The sequence below is a fragment of the Macrotis lagotis genome, chromosome 3, assembly GCF_037893015.1.
Source record: "Macrotis lagotis isolate mMagLag1 chromosome 3, bilby.v1.9.chrom.fasta, whole genome shotgun sequence".
In the NCBI taxonomy this organism is placed as follows: Eukaryota; Metazoa; Chordata; class Mammalia; order Peramelemorphia; family Peramelidae; genus Macrotis; species Macrotis lagotis.
The window spans coordinates 23859615-23884142 of NC_133660.1; the positions used below are offsets into that span (position 1 = coordinate 23859615).

General features: G+C 35.6%; 1 protein-coding gene across 8 annotated transcripts in view; it reads right to left on the bottom strand.

Moving 5' to 3' along the window:
- PRDM5 (PR/SET domain 5) overlaps window positions 1–24528 on the bottom strand; it is a 224190-nt gene that overhangs the window by 136432 nt on the left and 63230 nt on the right. For all 8 annotated transcript variants that reach the window (XR_012476834.1, XR_012476835.1, XM_074228332.1 and 5 more), the window contains 5 exons: window positions 11529–11712; window positions 9735–9909; window positions 7627–7719; window positions 7229–7350; window positions 3701–3780 (listed from right to left, as the gene is read on the bottom strand). Coding sequence is in view for 6 of the 8 variants with exons in the window: in XM_074228332.1 (XP_074084433.1) it covers window positions 3701–3780; window positions 7229–7350; window positions 7627–7719; window positions 9735–9909; window positions 11529–11712 (654 nt within the window). In the remaining 2 variants the exon portion in view is untranslated. The remainder of the gene's footprint in view (window positions 1–3700; window positions 3781–7228; window positions 7351–7626; window positions 7720–9734; window positions 9910–11528; window positions 11713–24528) is intronic.

Genomic DNA, 24528 nt, shown 5'->3' on the forward strand with positions numbered 1-24528 from the left:
TTTACCATTTGCAAAAACTTTCTTCCAATTAAAAAAATTAGGCAATCTTCTTCTGTATTGTTTCTTAAGGCATCTGTCCCATTCTTCACTATTTCTCAAAATTCTTAACAGTGGTTCAGTGATCACATCTGCAAACTTTTTCACTGTTTTGTGATGAAATTTGTCCAAGCTAGGAAACTTGAACCTAGTTAGATCATCTAGTGCAATTTTATCATCTTTTTATCCACTAAGAAATTATATTCTTTCAATCACAAGATAACTAAGATAAAAGAAAAACGATACCTTGAGTTCATTTACTATTGTCTATGACCATTACATCATCAACCCAGAACAACACATCTACCTAATCTGTACTTATTAATATTATTAACATATCTATAAGAGGTATTTTTGTTATCCCTAGCATTACTCACAAGTTTTTAGCCCTTGCTCCTCCTAATATTATTCTTAAAAGTCTATATTTTTCTCTTATACCTAGAACTGGTAATAAACTCCAGCTTCCATGCCTTTATGACTCTGAGATCTTTGGACAGTTTCCCTTGAAGCCACACTGATCTCTTTAGACACATTATTCTTTATCAGAATAATTCATTAATGAAGCATCATGGTTTGATTTTTTAAAATCTCCTATCCCTCTTAGAAATCAATTCATTCCACAGATGTGATTAACTATCCTTTCCCTTGTGCTGAATTCAACTAAAAGCAAATTAGAATTTTATAACATCATTTTTATTTGTAATAATTAATTGTAATTAATTATATTTATGGGAATTTCTATATTTTATATTTTATTTATTATACTTTTCTTCAATGATATTATTTACCATATGTGGATTTTTATAATTCATTATACTTAAACTTTTTAGAATTAGTTACAATAATTTTTATAAACCATACTTTTTAATTTTAGCATAACTTTATAGCAATCATATATATTATAAATTTTGTTTATAATAATTAATTTTCCTTTTGTAGGAGAGGAAAAAATAAAAAGAATAACTGTCAAGATTTATATAATACTTTAAGATTTGCAAAGAATATTCTTCATAAGTACCCTATGAGATAAGTATATTAACAATACCAATTCATGTACAATGTAAATATATGTTGTCAATTTCCTTTGGAAAGGAGATCCTTGAGGATTAGGGCTATTTTATTTTTGTCTTTGTATCTCAGGACCTGGCAAGGTACTTGGAACTTATTACTTGATAAATACTTATTAACTAGTAATTCATTAAATTTAATTCAAACAATAAGCATTAAACATTCAGTTCCAAAAACTGAATGTCAGTTAATATGTTGAGCATGTTTTTTGAATAGCATATAATTAACAAAAGTATTTCCGGTAATTTTAGATCCCTTACCTATAGCTCAATGAAAATGGCAAAATAAGTAGAAAAAATGATAGCAAAAATTATGAGAAATAAGAAATTATTATTAAACTTTATATGGTGCTTTAAGTCTTCCATAATATTTTAAAGCTTTTACCTGATTTGATCTTCAAAAGAGCCCTCATAAGTTATTATTATCCTCATTTCAAAGATAAGGAAAGTATGAATGAGAGATGTTAAGTGATTTATCCAAGTGTACATGGTATGTTAGGTGTCTGAGGAAGACTTGAACTGGTGTCTTCTTGACTCTCTATCTGCCCCTCTAGATTCTACCTTGTATCCTCACCAAGGTTTTGCTCAGCTTGCAGCATCTCTCCTCTGATACATTATTTTTGAAGAAAGGGACACAATCTTCTGAAACCATACCCTCAAAACCCTGAGGAATGGTTGGACAAATGTGCAGAAGAGAGGAGGAGGGCATCTGTCAAAAATATATGAAGTACTAAAGGATATCATCTTAATTTACTAAAACTTGAGTTAAAGTTGCCCATGTTCATCAGTAAGTAGCATCTCCACTGATGCAGGGCACAATGCTTTGACACTCTATCCAACTGTCTCCATGAATTGTTATGGACATTAGTAGTGATGAGTCCAAGCCTTGCCAACTTAACAAGGTGACTAAGTGGAAGGAACAATTAAAATGGGAATGCTGACTTGGCATCATGGGACCTGCATTTGAAACTTAACTCTACCATTTATTTACTCCCTCTGAACTTGGTCACTATTTTTGACTTTAATTTCCATAGGCCTCAGTTTCCTAATTTTACTTCCAGATCATTTATCCTATACCCCTCTTTAACTTGTTAGGATCTCTCAGAGTTTGACATGGGGTAAAAAGGTGTAAAAACCTGTCAATGAATTTAGGGCCATCACCAAATGCTAGTGAAACTTAGTCCTTAACAAATCACAACAAAAGTAAAATAAACAAACTTCTCTGGATTTTGCTTTCTTTCACTGATACCATCCATATCCTCCCTTGTGTCAGATTATTAAAGGAAATAAAAGGCTTCTGCCTAATATGATAAACAAAGTATCAGTTTTGGAAACAAGATCTCCTACACTTTGGGTTGCAGGAACAGATAGAAAGATAATTTTATGAGACCTTCCTGTGGGATTGATAAAATTAATCTTTAATGACATCATCTTCTAACATTTCTGTACTAAATAATCATATGAACTCATTGTCAAAGCATATTTTTAATATGAAAAATCAGTAAGATAAGTTTTATATGAATTACTAAGGAATAGGGTTTATTTTCCTCCCTGTCATATTTTCTGTCAAAAAAAAGAGGCAGTCTGGGATATTGGATCCAGTGCTAGGTTTGAAATCAGAGACTGACCATGAAACTGTGTGACCCTGGGTGAGGCATAAAATCCAACAACCTCAAAGCATAAGAGTCATAAACAGAAATGTGATTTTATTGGCATCAGGAGCTCTCTGATGAGAAAACTCCTTTTATCGATGCCATTCATTCAATGGCCTGCAACTTAGAGAAGGAAATAACACTGAAAGACTCAAGAACTCTGATAATTGCAATGATCTATCAAAATTCTAGATGACCAGTAAGAAAGAATGCAAGGCATCTCCTGGTAAAGAGATAATGGAATAAATGTACATTTAGGGACCTGGCCAAAATGGGAATTTATAGTGCTTGAATATGTATTTTGTTACAAGAGTTTGTTTTTCTCTCCAGTTGTGAATATTTGATCATATTTTAAATGTTTAAAAAAGAGAGAATTGAGTTTGAATAAAGTCAGAGAACCTGAGTTCAAATGCTCTTTTGGCCACTTACGTTCTCTGTGAGTTTGAAAATGTTAATCACTCATTATGAGGCTTGGGGGCAAGAAGAGATGAGAGGGGAGGGTTGGACTAACTTTTTTTGAGGTGCTTTCATTTCTCTCAATCTCCATGTGTTGACTAAGGTAATTTGAACATAAATGAGGAGGTAGCTGCAGGAAACTTTCTATCGATGTGAAATTTTATTTATTGTTAGCTTATTATTTTAACTGAGTTGAACACCAATGCACAGCTTGAAAAAGATTCTAAAATGGCTATTTTCTTTTCAAATATAACATCTTTACATTGGAACATATATAATCATTATTAGTAAAGGGTTTTCTTTTTTTTAGCTCACATGACATTAGTTCTGAATGCCCCTAAAATTTCATAATGTATCAAAGCAAAATCAAAACCTGTGGAGTCTCATCCCCTATCTCAATGAAGTTCATCCTGGATAATCAAAGATGATCATGTCATCACAACCATGATGACTTGATTTACACAGTTACATTGCCCCCCTCTTACAAACCTTCCGGTGTTCTTGAAGAATCGATGATGAAGAACACTTCTTACTGCACACTGTACACATAAGCCTCTTCCTGGCATTTCCTAATCAGAAACAAAATACAACCATGGTCTCATTGAGAAAAATTAATGAACCATACCCTCTATTTTTCAGGAGCTGAGCAATTCACTCAGAGAATCACTGTGGCCTAGTGGTTACAGAGCAGTCCCTCAACCAGGAAACCTGAGATTAAAGCCTACCTCTGATACTCATTGGCGCCAATTAGGGCAAAGTCAGTAATTCTTCAACACATGAAGAATGTGCCAATCTGCATTGTCAAAGAGAATATTCTCATTCTGGAGTTTTCAGTATCAATGAAATACAGGGAACATTTTCCATCCCTATATAATACACCTTGACCAATTGGTTTTCTTTAAAATTGCTAAATATTTCATGTCTAAAATACATAATTTTTAATTATGTGAATTATAGAAATACATCAACAGAGCAACTGAAGTCTTTAATAGAAATTGCAACTAATCTTCTTGTCAGCTGACTATTCCTGTTATTCCTGTTACATATTTCTTTATACAAATCCATGATAACTAATTCTCTCTCTCTCTCTCTCTCTCTCTCTCTCTCTCTCTCAAATTATTTTCCTGGGACTGAGTAACTCATCTTTCATTTAGGGAGTAACAACTCAAAAAATTGCCTTGTGTAATAAAAAGTCCCATTTAATCATCCTTTAGTCTTCAAATACCTATACAATTTCTTTTGAGTCTTAATTATATCTTTAAACCATTAGATGCAAATGAGCTAAAGGATCAAAATGTGTTGAGGTCTCACAATGGTCCTCCACTATATTCTATACTTTAAAAACTTGGTATTTTTGTAGTCACATAAATTTTTCATGAATAAAAATTATTCATCTCTCCTTTAACCAAACTATTCATTATCTTATATCCTTTACAAAGTGTCTTTTCTTTATATTTATGCCATAGTTCTTTTCCTGTCTTAAACAGCTCAAATATTATCATAAAACCATGTTTATATATATACACATATATTTATATATGCATATAAACATATATTCATATATAAATATATAAATATCATAATTTTTAAAAATATATTGCAATATAAATTTATACAGAAGTGTTATATTATTTTTGTCATTAGACAGAAGCTCTGTTCTTCCTTTTGACCCTGACAACATGGGCAAACACAAAGAAGCCATGTAACTTCTCATCTGTAGAATGGCAATAACTAGAGTTCCCATTTCACAAGGTCAGGGCGAAGATCAACATAGATATTAAAATTAAAAGACTTTGCTAACTTTAAAGCATTTGGAAAATGGTGATTACTAATCACTGCAGTCTAGGTGACAAGTGATCTCAGATCAACATGTAATCATGGACACAATTAACAGAATGAGTTAGAAATTCATAAAAATGTGACAACAAAAGCTAGACCTATTTTTTGTCTTTGTACAAAAAAATTAATATTCATAAAGTCTAAAAACATTATTAAAGGACTGCTGAAAACACAAACTCTTTAAACCACCAATATCAAACATCAAGTGACCAGCTGCACTGAAAATTTGGAACCAAACAAAAATGATGGGGAAAGAGGAGTACAATTTGTACAGAACAGTTGCAAAAGACTAGAATCTTCTGAATAAATTTCAATTCTCAAGCTAATTCATAAAACTAAAGAGAGATCCTAATTCAGATGAATAATTCAAAGATGACAATTTTCTTATATTTGTCCTTTTAGCAATGTCTCAAGTTTACCTTTAGACTATAATATCCATGAAACTCCTTAATTGAAACAAGATATTTCATTCAAAAATACTGACACAATATATCAACATACCTGTAGTAGTCTCTACATTGAAACGATAACTAAAAATTAAGAAAGAGACATGGAAGAAGACTCCAAAACACTGAGTAGCTCCCCTTTGAAGTATCTTTAGGAGAATATGGATAAGAATTACATGAGAGTGGAAGATGTGATAGGGATATGGTCTGCATTATGGAAGGAAGAGCCACATCACTTCTATCACAGATACATGAAGGGATTAAAGTAGGAAAAAAACTTCTTATAAGAGATCTCAGGGACTACCTTATCCAGATGTCATTAATCTGTGATCTAGAGGAAAATATATAAATATTATTCTTAATACAACTCACACTATTACTATTCTTCTACTGCTGCTGCTACTACAACAACTACTACTACTAGTAGTAGTAGTAGTAATACTGCTATTTCTACTACTACTATTATTATTTCTACTTCTACTACGACTATTACTATTATTATTATCACATATATTATTACTTCTACTACTACTTACTATTATCAAAATTCAAATTGTAGAGATAAGGAAATAGTATAGGGAAACTGAACCAGGATTTCTAATGCTTCTGACTTCAACTCTAATGCCACCTCATTGCTTTATGCATATATGCACTGAGAAGTATTAGTTTGATTGAAGTCATTTGAGAGAGGCTTGCTCATTGATATCCTTAAAGAAATGTAGATTAATAAAAGTATCAAATCAGTGTTCATCATTAGAAGCTGAAATTCTTGAGAATTTCCTGAGAATCTTACTCAAGGTTTTGATGGAGGGAGGGAAATAGCCTATTATGGGCCAGTCTCTGTACTAAATGTTTTATAAATAGCTTATTTGATCTTCAAAACAACCCAGGAGTTAGATATCACCACTATCCTTATTTTGTTGGTGATGAAACTGATGTAGATAGAAATCAAATGACTTGCTTAGAGTCACACAACTAGGAAGTGTATAAGGCTGACTTTGAACTCATCTTCATGACTTGAAACCCAAGGTATTATCCCCTGCTCCTAGAGCAAGTCACTTAACCTTGTTTCTTCAGTTTTCTCAACTGGAAAATGAACTGGAAAAGGAATGGCAAGCCATTTGAGTATTTTTGCCAAGAAAACCTAAAATGGGGTCATGAAGAGTTGGAAAAGACTGAAAAAATGACTAAAACTTTAAAAACTTGATTTCCAACCTACTTATACCCAACTTCCTTGTTGTCATGAACCACTATAATTATCATTCCAATTTTTAATTCTTAAGTTGCCTCATTGTTAAATTAATTAGCTAGATGTCCATTAAATTTAGCCACAGATCAATAGTTTGCCTTTCAGTTTTAAAGTATGGAGGACAAATTTAAGAGAGATCTCAGAAGAAGCCTAGGATTCCCCACACTTAAACAAGAATCCCTGCTACAACATAATCAATTAGGAACTATCCAAGTTTTTCTTGAAGATCTTCAAAAAAGGGGAACACTAACCCCCAAGACAGGCAGTCTCCACAGAGAGGACTCAAAACTGCCTAAATCAAAATCAGTCAAAAATCATGGGTACAAATAAACAAAATTAAAACAATGACTTCCAGGACCCCATAACTGTGGGAGGGATAATGAGGAGACCAACTCTCCCATTGAGAAAGACAATGGAAACCAGATTTCTGAGACCTCCAGAATTGATGGCTCCAAGAAAAGGACTAATTCCATGTTGACTTACCAGCATGAATGTTTTCCTTGTGTTTTTTCAGTGCATCTTTACTTCTGAATCTCTTTCCACAACCCTCAGCCTTGCAGATAAATTGGGGATCCCCTCGGCATGCCTCTCTGTGTTGTTCCAAACTAAAATGGGGAACCAGTAAAAGAGGGGTGGGAGAGGCAAAGGGAAATAGTTAAGAAAGACCCACCAAACTCAGCCTCCCAGCAGGCCAAAGGAATGGGAGCCACCTGGGAGCCTCCAAGGCCTCTGACTGCATGCATTACCTAAAGCAGATGAGCAGAAAAGGGTTTAGGCTGTCTGACCATGTGCGATCACAGCCTACGAAGCGCAAAAGAGGCATGCAAAGACTGGCCAGCAAGGACAGGAGAGCCAGGAGACCAACAACTCAGACACAAAACCTCGATTCTGAGTTCAGGGATGTATTGCAAACAGAACAGCGGAAAGTCTTCAGGGAGTCTCCTGCAGAGGTCTTCTCCACACAGTGAAGGACACTAAGGAGGCAAACAGAAAAGAAAATTAACAGGAGAAGGAGAAAATAAACATGTCTGGTGGAGAAAAGCCAATCTGAATGTAAGGGAACTGACTGATTTAAAAGTTAGCATGGAATGTACTATCCCATTGGATCTCCCCAACAACCCTGTCTGAGGCAAGATTCAAGCCCAGACTATCCTGATTCAATATCTAGCAGTCTGCTCATCCTATCTGCTACCTTAGCTAGGAAGGAAAGAGCCCTCCACTGAAACTCAATGGCCCTGGATTTCTGGCCTATCTTGTCCTCCAACTAAGTTATCAGTCAATAGATTTCCAAACTCTTTTAAACCAAAACATACAGTGCTCAATTGCGTAAAATCATCACAAACCATTGAGTAATAGATAATCTCCAATTATCAATAGTGCAAGGGACTTCATGTTTTTTATTCATTTTTTAATAAAATGAAATTTTTCTACTTCCCTTGCTCCATTCTTCCTTTCTTTCCTTCCTCCTTTTCTCTGTCTCTGTCACTTTTTCTATCTCTTTGGTTCTATTTCTCTCTGTGTCTGGCTTAGGTCTCTCTATCTCTTTGTATCTTTCCCTGTATGTCTCTCTGTAATGGCTCAGCAAATAATTGGCCTTGCAGTCTTGATGATCTCAGTTCACATTTTGTTTCTAATTATATCACCTGTAGAACCCCAAGTAGTTCTTCAGTATCCCATTGCCCCTGACAACTCTCAAAGACAAAAATGTTATGTTCACATAATAGCTGCAGATCTGCATTAGAAGAGGAACTTTTCCCATCAAGAATCCCCCACACTAATGAAATAAAAGGTCTGGGCCAAGACTAAAACCAAGCAATAATAAGTTTGAAAAATATAAAAAGAATTAAGGAAAATGTGGATTGTCACTATACTCTGTAGTAAACTTAACCTAGGTCACCTAAAATGAAATTTCTTTATAAGAAGGCATTTGGGTGTGAGGAAAAAGTTATGGATATGAAATTAAGAGCCCAGCATTAGAGTGCAGATTTGAATACTGAGTCATACGTAAACACTGACAAATAACTCATCCAAACTAAGCTTAATTTTCTCATCTGCAATAAAAAACAACAACAGAAAATTTTTAAGGCAACTGAGTGATGTAGTGAATAGAGTACTTGTCTTGGAATCAAGATTTAATTTCATGAATTCAGTTTAGCCTCAGAGACTTACTGGCTGTGTCACCCTTGGCAATTTGCCTCAGTTTCCTCATCTGTAAAATGAACTGAAAAAGAAAAATGGCAAACCACTCCTGTATCTTTGCCAAGAAAACCCCAAATACAGTCATGAAGAGTCTAAATAGCAACAACAATGTTTATAAAATTCCTTACAAGTATTATCTCATTTTTTCCTCACAGCACCTTTAGAGGTTAGGATTCCTCACAGAAATCTTGTGTGATAAGTGATATATTTTTATATGTAGATGACTCAGGAGACAAAATGAAAAAGATCTGAAATTAGGAAAACCTGAGATAAAATCCTAACTTAGATACTTTGGTTGTATAACTCTGGGGAGTTAAGTCACTGCTCTTCCTAGAAAGTTTACCTCTTATCAGGGGTCACCTCAGAGGCCTTTTTGAATTCCACAATGTTTCTACCAGCTTTCTCTTGCAATCACCTTATTTCAGTTGTACATATCTTTTGACTACTTCTCTGGGTACAATCTTCATCCTCACACCATTCCCACCTCCTAAAAGAATGAGAATTCCTTAGGGTAAGGACTCTTACATTTTATATTTGAGATTCAGTAATGCTGGCCACAGAAAGGTACCCAAGAAATAGTGAATTGAAATGTCAAGAATGGACCAACTGGGTCAAGAAAATCCTATTTCTTGCATTAAGAATGAGAAACTGGAACTCTAATTCATAAGTGTGAGAATGAAACCCTAGACCAGATTTTGTGGGACAAAGATCTAAGTAAACAACCCACCCAAGGCAGAGATTCACTACCACAGATTAGTGAAAGGCACTCTGGGGTAGGGGTGGTACTCACTGTCTCTGTAAAGCCTGCTTCACTGGGAATTTCTTCCCACAGTTCTTGCATTTGAATTCCTTCTCCTCACTTGGCTTTTGATGAAGCATCTGCAAGTGTTCAGCTAGGATCTCCTGACTGGCAAAGCTTGACTCACAGTGGGGACAGGCATGATCTTTTTTATAGCTTGGAGAATCTGGGAATGAAATACAAAGTGCAGCATGATTATTTGTGGTCAACTTAGGATGGCAGACCATATCCACTATTTTAGAAATTAATGTCCATTTTCTTCATGAGCATCAGTGACATTCATTTGTCACCTTATAATAAATCATTTCTTTTAATTTCATTGATTTTTAAAAGCATTTATGAAGAGACCATAGTGGCATAAGTGACAGAGAGGCAGACGTGGGTTCAAGCCACACTGGCCATTTAACCCTGAGCAGCTCCTTTCACTTCTTGGGGCTCCTTGTAGTTCTTCAAGACTAAACATTTCAGAGAGAGTGCCAACTTCTAACAAGATAGGGCTCTCCTTACTCCAGAGGTCCTCATAACTACAAAATCATAGTTTCAGTCCCCATTTCTGTTATCTATCAGTCAACACACATTTATTAAGCACCTTTTATATGGTTAGCACTTAGTACTACCAGAATGATACTCGGGGCATCATTCTCTAGGGGAAAATACAGGGAAAAAAAAACATACATTTATAAAGTCATCTCACTTAAACACTAAATCAAACACAGAAAGTTTATTTTGAAGGGTAAGGAGATATTCTAAATCAATTTATCCTTATTAAGTGTCTTCTAGAAATATTCAAACATATTTTGGACTTAAGGAAGTACAATTTTTTTGTTAGGTCTTGGAAAACTGATTGGAACAAAATGGAAAAACCACCCTTCAAAAAATCATCTATAAAACCTATCTGTGCCCCAACAATCTAGAAGATGAGGGATGGTAAATATGAGTCAGGAGAACAGCCCATCAGATCATCTTAGAGGAGATATTGATTTCATTGAAATAAAGCTTGAAAGGACTTAGGAGACCATAAGGTTCAACTTTCACCTTTGCAGAGGAGGAAAGAATTCTCATCCAGGGTTAGTGCATTTACTCAAATTCACAGTCATTGCAGAGATCTGAATTCAAGAATTCTGACTGAATCCAAAGCCTTCCTACTGTACAATTAGATTAAAGGTTTACACTGAAGTAGATTGATTTGCAGTCACTAGGAAGTCAACCTAGTGAGAAGGTTTGCAAAAGGATTGGAGCACTGAACAAAGAGGCAGAAAGACCTGGGTGTTCAAATCTTGTCTCCAAAATTAACTAGTTCTATGATCATGGATAAGTTATTTAATGTTTCCAAGTCTCTGTGTTCTCATCTAGAAAATTAGAATTAGCAATTATAGTACTTCAAAGCTTACACACAAGCTCCAATACTGGACAATGCCTCAGACACACAGGCAAGGTAATTTCCATGACCTATCACTGCACATTATTATTTATTCCTCACAACAAAACCCCATGAGGAAATTGAGAGAATCAGATAAAGTGACTTGTCCAGTATCACACAGCTAGTTCCATGTCATCAAACTGGTTTGTTTGTTTGTTCTTATTCTGTTTTGTTTTGAACAGATTATAAAGGGAAAAAAGTAGTTTGATAGGCACCATTTGAAAGATGGTCAATTCTTGATGCCTTGAAAAAATAATAAATTCATAAAACATAACTAATACTTTTTTGAGTAGATGATTTTATATAATTTAATGTCAACGGACTTTCTTATTCAAAAATCACAGCATGAATGAATAAGAAACTACCTTTCATGTGCACTGGTGGTGTTTTTCTAATACATTTCCCATGAGTTTCTTTGTTCACAGCTGTTTCCTCCACCTCTTCCTCTTCATCCTCATCCTCTTCCATTTCACTGTCTAGATAGCCAATCAAAAGTTCTGTGTCTGTCTCTATATCTTCCACTGCCAAATAGAAGATATTTTCTCCTTCCTGAGGTCAGCAGAAAGAAATACACAGTGATGTGAGTGAGATACACTAAATTACAACAGTAAAATTTCTCATGGTACTTCATAATTACAGAGTTAGTAGAGAAATAGGACAGGTCTTGAAGCCTAGGAGACCAGGATTCAAATCTTGCCTCTAACTCATATTGACTATAAGACTCTCATCAAGAGTTACTGAATCTCACAGGCCTCTCAAACCATGACTTGTATTGGCAGAGGGAGTTTTGTCACCAGGCAGTTCTCTACAACAATGAAAACTGACAAATCTTTTCTTTATTCTTATAGTTTTATCAAAGTGAAGTCTCATATATTAGACCTCATTTCATTTGGACATCATAACCATCTTGTGATTTTCAAATGTTTATTTTTCCTTTTAATAGATGAAAGAAAAGAGACCTAGAGAAGTAAAACCAGTAGAGAGTATGCTCCTTATATACAGAGTAATGAGCATATTAGTATTAATTAATATTTATCAGATTTCAATAATGAAGGAATCAGGCCAGAAGAGATTAGGCAATGATTAAAGTCTTAAAGGGATTTCTTGGTGGCAAAACTGGAGAGTCAGGCCTGGGGGTCAGGAAAACTCTTCTTTATGAATTCAACTCTTGCCTTAGAAACTTACTGTCACCCTGGGTTACTTAAGTTTAATTTGCCTTAGTTTCCATACCTATAAAATGGTTTGGAAAAGGAAATAACCAACTCCTCTAGTATCTTTACCAAGAAAACCCTAAATGGAGAACTCAAGTTGAGGTCACAAAGAATCAGACATGATTGAAATAACTGAACAACAACAAAAAATATCTTACACACACACACACACACACAGAGATGAATTCAAAAGACTGGTATAAAAAATTTCAACTTCACTGTTTTGGTAGTTTATTTGTATGTGTGTGTGTGTGTGTGTGTGTGTGTGTGTGTGTGTGTGTGCATGTATGCCTGTGTGTATGTGTGTTTGTGTGTGTGTTTTAAATACAGGAAGTTCATTTAGTTAAAACCTCTCTTTGTTTTTTGGCATCATTTATAAAGAGCATGTGAATTTCTGATATTATTCAGGCCCTTTGGAACACCTGCAATTAAATTAACAATTTCAGACATTCCAGAAGCTGATTTCTAGGGACCCTTTTCTTATTTCTCTAACTTTGATATCAGAGGAAACCTCCAAAAACCTTACTTCTTGCCCCACCAGGGAAATCAATACACTCAACCTTTAGTTCTACCCCAGTAGACTTGAACTGAACTGATGGGTGAGTGAATGAATGAGTGCAAATTTAACTAATTCACTTCACTTTAAGTGAAGTCATTTACATCTGAGTTTCTTGCCATGTGTCAGATCTTTCTATTTCTTGCTTTGGAAAAGAATATATCAACTGCTTCATAGCTCCACTCACCATCTGTGTAGCACCCCCCCCCCCAACAACTCCCTTCCATGAATATTTTCAGTCACTTAGCATAGGATCTAGCACACAGTAGGCACTTAATTTAGACTTATTTGCTACCTCCCTTTCTTTCATTCTTCCTTTTTAAACACATCACCATCTCTTCCACCCACAAGAATTTCTAAAGCAACATGGTGCTTCTAGGAGTCTGACAGAAAAGGGAATGAGAGGATTCTGGATATCTCCTCTAGGGATACTTCCCCTCTCCATTATTCCATTTGAAGATGTTATTGTCACACATGTCCATGTTATATAAGTACTATTGAGCCATGGTCTCCCCAAAAATTTTTCTTCCTGAATCTGATTTATTCTTTCCCTTTCTGACTACAATGTCACATGGTCCCAACAATCAGAGCCCTGGGATGATTTCTATAGCTAGCCACTACAAAGATCTGACAGATACCCAAACAGAATCCTGTTTTCTTGTCTTTCATCCACCACATTGTAAGTCTAGGAGGCTCTACATTGGACCCTCTGTATGAAACCTTGATTACTAGGGACCCAGCATCAGAGGGCTTACTTCCCTGATTACCTGTTCTCCCCATGTTAGACTCCATTCTAGTAACCAAGAAGGGATATTAGGTGCAAAGCTAGTAGCCAAAAGTGGCTCTTTCTTGAGCCACTCATGCCTCTGTGTTTGGGCACAGGGACTGTGAGAAGCTTTCTCTGGTTATTACCTTATATTAACTTTGGGATATGTGAAGTCTCTCCTTTAAACTCCCACATCACCCACAGTTACTATCACCAAATTAGATATTTAGCAGAAGAAGATATTCCCTTGTAAAATCATCAGAGATCATCCTCTTGGGACTAGAATCCAAATATATGGGAGCTAAGGTTCAAAGAAAACAGGAGGGGAACTGTGGAAGAAAGGAAGACTTCCATGGCATCTTCATCAATCTCATTGTTTATCAGATTAATAACCAAGGAAGTTAATAGAAGCATCTTCATGGCTTAGCAGGCCATATATCCACCCTTCAGAACACAAAGACAAGATAATGATTTTTAATTTTGTAACTTAAGATTAATTGAAACTGTCAGTGGAAAATGCAGGGCTTTGAACAGTTGGGCAGCTTTGTAATAAAATGAGAAAATGTTAATATCTCTGTTAAAACTATTTAACTTAATAAACTTGTTGGCAGCACTGCAACCTCCAAGGAGCAGGAACATTTGCATCTTTTTATGCTAATCATGGGATATGAAAACAAATGTGATTATATCTTTTGCTGCAAGGTAGAGGTTTTGTGGGAAAGACTCTGTTGGCATCAATACAATCTTCCTGTCATCTCTCCTACATCAGCAGGCTCCCACTCATTCCTCATTTTCCAACCTTATGTGTTTCAGGGAGACTTCATTCACTGACATTGAAATTAAAAATAAATCAATGGGAGTAGCAAATTAAATGAGAAGAGGGACCACACTTCTTATCTCTACCAGAGATATGAGAGAAGTGGCTGGCAGAAACTTATATGAAACCTACTTCTAAGTCTCTCTTGGCTGAGAGGCAGTCTGCTGTGTTGGACAGAAAACTGGCCTTGGGATCAAGAGGATGCCAGGTCATTTTTTTATAATTCTTTACATCCCAGGATTATATAGTTAACATTAGAAGGGACCTTCAAGGCTTCTTTTCTAACTTCCCTATTGTTTCAGATAAGGAAAGGGTTACCTAGAGATAATGTGATTTGTCTAAGAACAGTAAGTAGAAAGTGGGTATTTGAATCCAGGTCCTCTGTCTCTAAATCCTATAATCTTTCCACTATGCCATACTGGCCTCCAATATCAGTTTCCTCTTCTGAAAAATGTGAATAACAAAAATAATATTAGTAATATTCATGAATAACCATATTAATTTACTGACATTGATGATAATATATTCAGAGGGAATATATTGTGAAAATAAAGGGGTTAATTATATACATCATTTTTGCAAATATTAAAACTAAATAAATGTCAGGAATTTTTATTGTCAAAATCAACAAGATTAACAGAATGTGAAGGCTTTTTGTCTTTCTTTCTATGGAGAAATCAAACTTATCCTCCAGCAAACCTGAAAAAAATCAAGTTGACTTCTAAATGTATGAAAAAGCAGTCCAAAGGAATAACTCACTAGTCCCCAATACATCTTCCACCCTATCTTATGTCTTCCCCTGTACTTTTCCAGCTTGAATGTTTTTCCTTCCCCAATTCCTGACTCTACTTTAAAGCTTTTTAAATCTTTTGCGTTTGTTTGGGACTTTTTTGGTCCAGATCTGTAATTTCATCCCATGTGGAGGTCTTCCAGTATGGAAATTCCATGAATAGCTACCGATCAGCAATTCATCCAGAATTTGTACTCTTGGATAGGTTCTTGGAATCTTGAGAAGTTCAGTGATTTGCCTAAAATCACAAAGCCAACATGTCCCCAAAGCAAAGATAACCTTAGTATTGTAGCTGGCCTTCTAGCCAATCTTGAGATCACATGCTATCCCTGAAATTCTGCCAATTCAGAGAAGCAGTGTTGCATAGTATATAGGATGGCAGACTGGGAGTCAAGAATACACATGCTAAAATCCTCATTTAGATACTTACTGCTTGTGTGACCATGGGAAAGTCATTTAAATCCTCTAAAGATCCTATTAACAGTTAAGTGAGCTAAGATTAATAAAGTGCTTAACATAATGCCTAACACATAGTAGGGATTAAAGAAATGATTATTTTCTTCCTTTCCCCCTCTGTTCTTTCTTTCTTCCCTCCTTCCTTTCTCCCTTCTTCTTCCCTTTCTTCCTTCTTTCCTTCCTTCCTTCTTCTTCCCTTTTCTCTTTTCTCCCTCCCTCTCTCCCTTATTTCATTTCTTCCTTTCTTCCTCCCTTCCTTCCCTCTTTCCTGGTATTCCAGCACCTAATAGAGAATTTAGTAAACAGTGAGTGATCATGGGGCAGCTAGGCAGCACAGTGGATAGAGCACTGGCCCTGGAGTCAGGAGTACCTGGGTTCAAATCTAGTCTCAGACACTTAATGGTTACCTAGCTATGTGGCCTTGGGCAAGCCACTTAACCCCATTTGCCTTGCAAAAAAAGCTAAAAAAAATAACTGGCAAACATCAATTGCTCATGGATAGGTCGAACTAATATAATAAAAATGACAATTCTACCAAAATTGAAATTACATGTTTAGTGCCCTACTAATCAAAATTCCAAAAAATTACTTTAATGAGTTATAAAAAATTGTAAGTAAATTCATATGGAGAAATAAAAAGTCAAGAATTTCCAGGCATTCAATAAAAAAAAAAGTACAAAAGAAGGGGACTTAGCCCTACCTGATCTAAAATTATATTGTAAAGCATCAGTCATGAAAACTGTCTGGTATTGGCTAAGAAACAAAGTGGTAGACCAGTGGAATAAACTAGGTGCAATAGCAGGAAATGAGTACAGTAATCTGTTGTTTGATAAACCCAAAGAGTCCAGCTATTGGGATAAAAATTTTCTCTTTGATAAAAGCTGCTGGGAAAATTAGAAGTTAGTATGGAAGAAACTTAGATTAGACCAACACCTCACACCCTATACCAAGATAAGATCCAAATGGATACAGGATTTAGACATAAAAAAATACTATATGCAAATTAGAAGATCAAGGATTAGTTTAGCTGTCAGATCTATGGAAAGAGAAGGAGTTTATGACTATGGAAGAAATCGAGAACATCACTAAAAACAAACTACATGATTTCAATTACATAAACTTAAAAAGCTTTTGCATAGACAAAACCACTGTAACCAAGATCAAAAGAAATATAGTAAACTGGGAAACAATCTTTAAAACTAACGTTTCTGACAAAGGACTCATTTTTAAAATATACAGAGAACTGAGTTATATTTAAAAAAAGAAGCCATTCCCCAATTGACAAAGGGTCAAAGGATAGGGAAAGGCAATTTACAGATGAAGAGATCAAAGCAATCCATAGTCATATGAAAAATTGCTCTAAATCATTATTTATTAGAGAAATGCAAATTAAAGCTTCTCTGAGGTATGACCTCACACCTCTCAGACTGACCAATATGACCAGAAAGAATAATGATCATTGTTGGAAAGGTTGTGGGAAATCTGGGACACTATTACTTTGTTGGTGGAGCTGTGAACTCATCCAACCTTTCTGGAGAGAAATTTGGAACTATGCCCAAAGGGCAGCAAAAATGTGCATACCCTTTGATCCAGCAATACCACTACTGGGTCTATACCCTGAAGGGATGATTAAAAAAAAGGGTAAAAACATCACTTGTACAAAAATATTCATAGCGGTCCTGTTTGTGGTGGAAAAGAATTGGAAATTAAATAAATGTCCTTCAATTGGGGAATGGCTTAGCAAATTGTGGTATATGTATGTCATGGAATGCTACTGTTCTATTAGAAACCAGGAGGAATGGGAATTCAGGGAAGCCTGGAGGCATTTGCATGAACCAATGTTGAGTGAGATGAACAGAACCAGAAAAACACTATACACCTTAACAGCAACATGGGGGCGATGATCAACCTTGATAGACTCACTCATTCCATCAGTGTAAAAATCAGGGACAATTTGGGGCTCTTTGCAATGGAGAATACCTTCTGTATCCAGAGAAACAACTGTGAAGCTTGAACAAAGACCAAAGACTATTACCTTATTTAGAAATTTAGAAAAAAAAGACTGATATCTTCTTATCTGATCTTGTTATCGCTTATACTTTATGTTTCTTCCTTAAGGACATGATTTCTCTCTCATCACACTCAATTTGGATCAATGTATACTATGGAAACAATGTAAAGACTGACAAATTGCCTTCTGTGGGGGGCAGGAAGTAAGATTAGGGGAAAATTTGTAAAACTCAAAATAAATAAAATCTTTAATTAAAAAAAGATTTTTGGTGTGGCTAGGTGGTGTAGTGGATAAAGCACCAGCCCTGGAGTCAGGAGTAGCTGGGTTCAAATCCGGTCTCAGACACTTAATAATTACCTTGGTGTGTGGCCTTGGGCAAGCCTGTTTTCCTTGCAAAAAAAAATTTAAAAAAGACTTCCCAGGGATTCAATGAAAAAATAAAGTGCAAAAGAAGGTGGCTTGGCCCTACCAGATCTAAAATTATATTATAAATCATCAATCATGAAAACTATCAGGTATTGGCTAAGAAATAAAGTAGTGGATCAGTGGAATAGATTAGGTACAATAGCAGGAAATGATTATAGTAATCTTCTGTTTGATAAACCCAAAAAGTCCAGCTACTGGGATAAAAACTGGAGGGAAAATTAGAAGTTAGTATGGAAGAAACTTAGATTAGACCAACACCTCACACCCTATACCAGGATAAGATCCAAATGGATACAGGCTTTAGACATAAAAAAACAATACTATAAGCAAGCTTGAAGATCAAGGAGTAGTTTTACCTGAAGATCTATGGAAAGGGAAGCAGTTTATGACCAAGTAAGAGATGGAGAACAGAATTAAACACAATCTAGATAATTATGATTACATTAAATTAAAAAGCTTTTGCACAGATTAGACCACTGTAACCAAGATCAAAAGAAACATAGTAATTTGGGAAACAATTTTTACAATTAGCATTTCTGACAAAGGACTCATTTCTAAAATATACAGAGAACTGAGTCAAATTTTTAAAAAAGGCATTCTTCAATTGACAAATGATCAAGGAATATGCAAAGACAATTTACTAATGAGGAAATCAAAGCAATCCATTTGTATGAAAAAATTGTTCTAAATCATTACTTATCAGAGAAATGCAAATTAAAGAATTTCTGAGATATCACTTCACACCTCTCAGACTGACCAATATGACCAGAAAGGACAATGATCGATGTTGGAAGGGATGTAGGAAATCTGGGACACTAATACATTGCTGGTGGAGCTGGGAACTGATCCAACCTTTCTGGAGAGAAATTTGGAATTATGCTCAAAGGGCAATAGAAATGTGCATACCCTTTGACCTAGCAATACCACTACCAGATCTATACCCTGAAGAGATGATGAAACAAAGGATAAAAGCATCACTTGTACAAAAATATTCATAGCAGCCCTGTTTGTGGTGGCAAAGAACTGGAAATTAAGTCTATGTCCTTCAGTTGGGGAATGGCTTAACAAACTGTGGTATATGTATGTCATGGAACACTATCGTTCTATGAGAAACCAGGATAGACAGGAATTCAGGGAAGCCTGGAGGGATTTGCATGAACTGATGCTGAGCAAGATGAGCTGAACCAGAAAAACATTGTATACCCTGATAGTAACATGGGAGTGATGATCAACCTTGATGGACTTGCTCGTTCCATCAGTGCAGCAGTCAGGCATAATTCTGGGATATTTGCAATGGAGAATAGCATCATATCCAGAGAAAAAATCATGGAGTTTGAACAAAGACCAAAGAATTTAGGGAGGAAAAACAACCCTTTATTTTATTATGTAATTCTGCTATCTCTTGTACTTTATTTTTCTTCCTTAAAGATATGATTTCTCTCTCAACATTCAGCTTAAATCAATGTATAAATTGGAAACAATGTAAAGACTAACAGACTGCCTTCTGTGGGGGGGGGGGGGAGCAAGATTAGGGGGAAAATTACAAAACTCAAAATAAATAATTTTTTCTAAAAAAAATTTGTTTCACTCATGTATACATACTTGTTACAATCATTTTGTTCTTCTTTTCCCCCCATTCAAGATAGTATGAGTATATGAGTAGAAAAAGAAAAAAAGAAAAAGAAATTTTAAGAAATATACAAATGTTGTAAGTTCATTCTTTTTTAAACTGCTTGAAGTAATTTAAAATGTTTGGCAACAACTACTCTCAATTTCCCATCATTAAACTACTGATTATTGAACTTTCCTTTTTGTAACTCTACATATATGTTTCTGCTTTTCCTATTTAATCTCCCTAAGTACCCTAAACTACATAGAGTTATTCTTTTAAATGCATGACTTATGGGCTTTGAAATTTCTTTCTGATCAATTTGACATGTCTTTCTAATTCAAAAATTCATGGCTGCCAGCTAGAGATAGATTTCAGCAAATCTGAATGGCCCATTCGACTTCAATTTCATAATCTAGGCACGTGGAAGGAAGGTTTGCTTATGAAATTCTCCCACAATAATTTTGATACTTAAATCATCATTTCCAAAGCAAATTTTCCTAACTCAAATAAACAGCCAAGCTCAGAATATAACCAAGCCTTCAACAAGGAGTTCCAATCCTTTGCCAAAACAGACTTCAAATTCATAATCCCTTGTCCAAAAAAATTGGACCAAGTATTGACATTTTCCACCAAGAAAGCCACATAGACACAACTGTTTCTCATTTACTCCACTCCAGGGATATACAACCCAAATAAAAAATTTCCTGAATATCCCAAATACCAGATGCAATTTGGAATCCAAAAGATTCATAATGTTAGGCAGGAAACATTATGATATACTCATAGAACCACAGCATTTCTGGCCATAAGAGTGGAATGTAAATCTCATGAGATCATTCCAACCAACTGCAAGATGGAGACTGCTCTCTGACCCAGGACCAGGTCATTTCCCTCTCTGCCCTAGTTGAGATCCAGGCTAGACTGCCCAGTCTGGTATTGTCATTACTGGAAAGTCAAGAACCTCCCTTTGAAAGGAATATGTGACAGTTATCTAAACCATCAAGAATGGGGCCATGGGATAACCACTGTATGACTTTTCACTGATTCATAGGAGGAGAGAAAGAGGGAGACAAACAGATAGACAGAGAGACACATTGGAAGAATGTTGGTCACACTACCTAGAAAAGGAAGGAAATAAAAAAATAAAGGAAGGAAAGAATATAGGAAGGAAGGAAGCTTAAGCTTGCAGTCCTCAGTTTCCTCATCTGTAAAAAGGGACCCTGAACTAGGTGTCCTCAGAGTTCCCTTCCAGCTCTAGATATAGAATCTATGATCTTCAAATTATAAGAAAAAGATTTCACAAAGCTGTTTAATCAATATATCTAAGACCTAGTCCAATTTGTTCCTTGGAAGGACATGGGAAATACTTGGAGTAATAAGTAAAAATCAACACCTAACAGCTTCACTTTCCAAGACTCTTCACAAGTAAGTGAAGACTGGGCCAGGGGAGCCAAAACATACTCATGTCTAAGAAAGTCTGAGTATTTTATGTCTCTTTTTAAAGACTTCTAATTAAAGATACTAGGTTTTACTCTCTTACACGGAATGGAAGTACAGAGGCTACTCATAGAGCTGTTCCCATTCTGATTAGTACAGGAATTGTTCTATCTCCAAAGAAGGTTGTTTTCAAAGGTCCTTAAGCAAATTAATTCAAAAAGTCTGATTCTCTTCCCAGGGTCTCATCATATTTATGCCAGAAAGTGCAGGTACACTATTGGCTTAGTCCACTCTGTCTCAGACCTCTAAATGTCAAGCACTCCCTAGACCCAGCCTCAAAGATAGTACCACTCTCAGCAATTATTTTTTATTTTTTTCTCAAGATTGATTAACTAATCATTCTATTCTCTAATAGGAAATTATAAAGAAGATGCAGGAAGTTCCCAGGAAGCTGCATTGCCCAGGACTTTCAGCTGTGTTCAACTTTTTGTGATGCCTTTGTGGTTTTCTTATAGACACTGGAATCATTTTTCATTTCCTTCTTCAGATCATTTTACTTATGAAGACCTGAGGCACACATGGTTAAGTGACTTGCCTAATATTACACAATTGGTAAGTATCTGAGATCATATTTGTATGCATGGGGGCAACTAGGTGGTGAAGTGGATAGAGCACCAGCCCTTGAGTCAGAAGGAACTGACTTGAAATTCATGCTCACTTAATAATTGCCTAACTATGTGACCTTGGGCAAGTCACTTAATCCTATTACGTTGAAAAAAAAAGATTTGTATGCATGAGGACAGGCACTTATTAAGTACCTACTATGTGGTAAGCATTTATCTAATCAGTTTACAAAAGTTATCTCACTTGATTCTCACAACCACCTTTGGAAGTAGGTGATAACGACCTATGATGCCCATTTTACAGATGAGGAAACTGAGAGACAGAGTTTAAGTAAATTGTCCAGAAGTCTATGTGAGGCCTGATCTAAACTCAGGTCTTCCTGTCTCCTAACCTAAACTCTATCCATTGTGCCACCCTGTGTCTCTTGATAGACAGTGTAATGTAGCAAAATGGCTATCAGACACTGGGGGAGTCATCTTGGGCCCTCGTGGATCCATCTACATCTATTTGGACCATAATTTAATCACTTCATTGGTTTCTTTATCTAAAACAGGAATAATAATCCTTTACCTACCTAATTCACAAGGATGATGACTGGTCGAATCATTGAACCTGAGTTTAAATAATGGCTCTGAATCACTGACTGCCTGCCTTAGCCTCAATTGTTCCTGGGATTACTGAGATTACATCTAGATCCAGATTCAGGATTAAGCTGTCTTTAAAGTGCTACAGAAGTGAAAATCATTTCCTTTAGTACACTGAGGACTAAGCCCAATTGAGCAGTATACTTGGGGTTGCAGATTATCTACCTTCATCAGAGGAATTTGGGACAAACTAAAACCATAGGATATAAAACTTCAGAGAGTATTATTTCAATGAGGAACAACAGAATTCACTATGAAAGTGAATGCCCAAGAGACGATGAGGGAGGCCTGACAAAGAACAGACCCAAAAATGTTCAACCCTTCCATGGCAATTTTTCATTGCTATTAGAGTCATTTTTTAAAGTAAATATTCTAATTGCCACTCTAAGTAAAAATTATCACATGAACTGCTACTCTTTTGAAAGAGTTTTGCTTCAGGGAATTTTAAATGAAGGAAAACTGCAATTTAAAACAATGCCTATATAAAGCAAAAAATAATTTTGAATCAATGAAAATAGAGGGGAAGATTAATGCATGTTCTAAAAAATATAGATGGTGATAGAAAGCTCTCCACCTCCCTCACTGGAAGCACCAAAGGATCCTGGCAAGAGACTAACATTGTCCTCAACAAATTACAGTCAACTTTCCTATATTAATAATGATAGCTGACATGTTGATTCATTCAGTTTGTCAAAGCTCAAAGCACTTTGCATACAATATCTTTTAGAAATAGATATTGTGAGGACAGTGGAACTAGGTTCAAATTTCTGTTAGTTTTGTGTGAACTCTATAGAAAGCCTCCCATCCCCTCCCTTTCCCTCATTTTCCCTCCTCTCCCCTCTTCTTCCCTCCTATCTCCCTCAATTCCCAATATGTAAAATAAAAGAAAATTAAATATAATAGACTAATCTTAATAATTGTTTCAAAAGTAATCTTATTTTGTATTATTTTTCTCAATATCAAAATCTTTCTGTTTATTGTTTCAAAGATATCACAATCTTTCAAAGTCTCAGGTTCATAATCATGGCACAGTGGTGGACTTTTCATTCTCTCTCCTCCCATCTAGATAATCAGCTACCAAATCTTTGTCTTTAACAGTTCTAATTCTATGGCCCTCAATGTAATAATCTTATTTTACAGACCAGGAGACTCAATAGTAGAAAGACTAAGTGATTATTTTCTAGTAACTATCTAAGGTAGAACCAGATTCTAGGTTCAAATGACTTTTCACTATGACATACTTTAATAATTTATTATAATAGTGATCTCAGTGAATTTGAGACTCCTTCAACCAGCAGAGATCTCAATCCATCAATAACTTTTTTATCTTGAACAATTTTTTGTCTGTATCCTTAAAATTTTTTTTAGGTTTTTGCAAGGCAAATGGGGTTAAGTGGCTTGCCCAAGGCCACACAGCTAGGTAATTATTAAGTGTCTGAGACCGGATTTGAACCCAGGTACTCCTGACTCCAAGGCCAGTGCTTTATCCACTACACCACCTAGCTGCCCCATATCCTTAAATTTTCAAAGAAAATTCACCCTATATGTGCTAGACTGTTTTTTAAGTGCAGTGGATAGAACACAACATCTGGAGTCATGAGGACCTGAGTTCAAATCTGACTTCAGACATTTAACAATAACTTACCATGTGACCTTAGGCAAGTCACTTAACCTTAACTGCCTTGCATCCAGGACCATTTCTAGATATTCTGATTCATATCTGACCTCTAAATTTAGATGACTCCAGAGGAGAAAGTGAAGCTGGTGACTTAGCACAGCCCCCCTAACTCAAATCCAATTCACTTGCTTATAATGGCTTCACTTCCCTGATGTCATGGTTTTTTTGAGAATGAATGACAAATATCATCATCAATCAATTTCAGTATATTAGGACAATAACAAGGCAGACAATCTGTTAGTCTTTGCTTTCTTTTCATGCTGAAACTTCTATTTTTCAGATTCTACATGTGCATTGAACTTAGAATCAGAATGTCTGGATTCAAAATTTTCTCAAA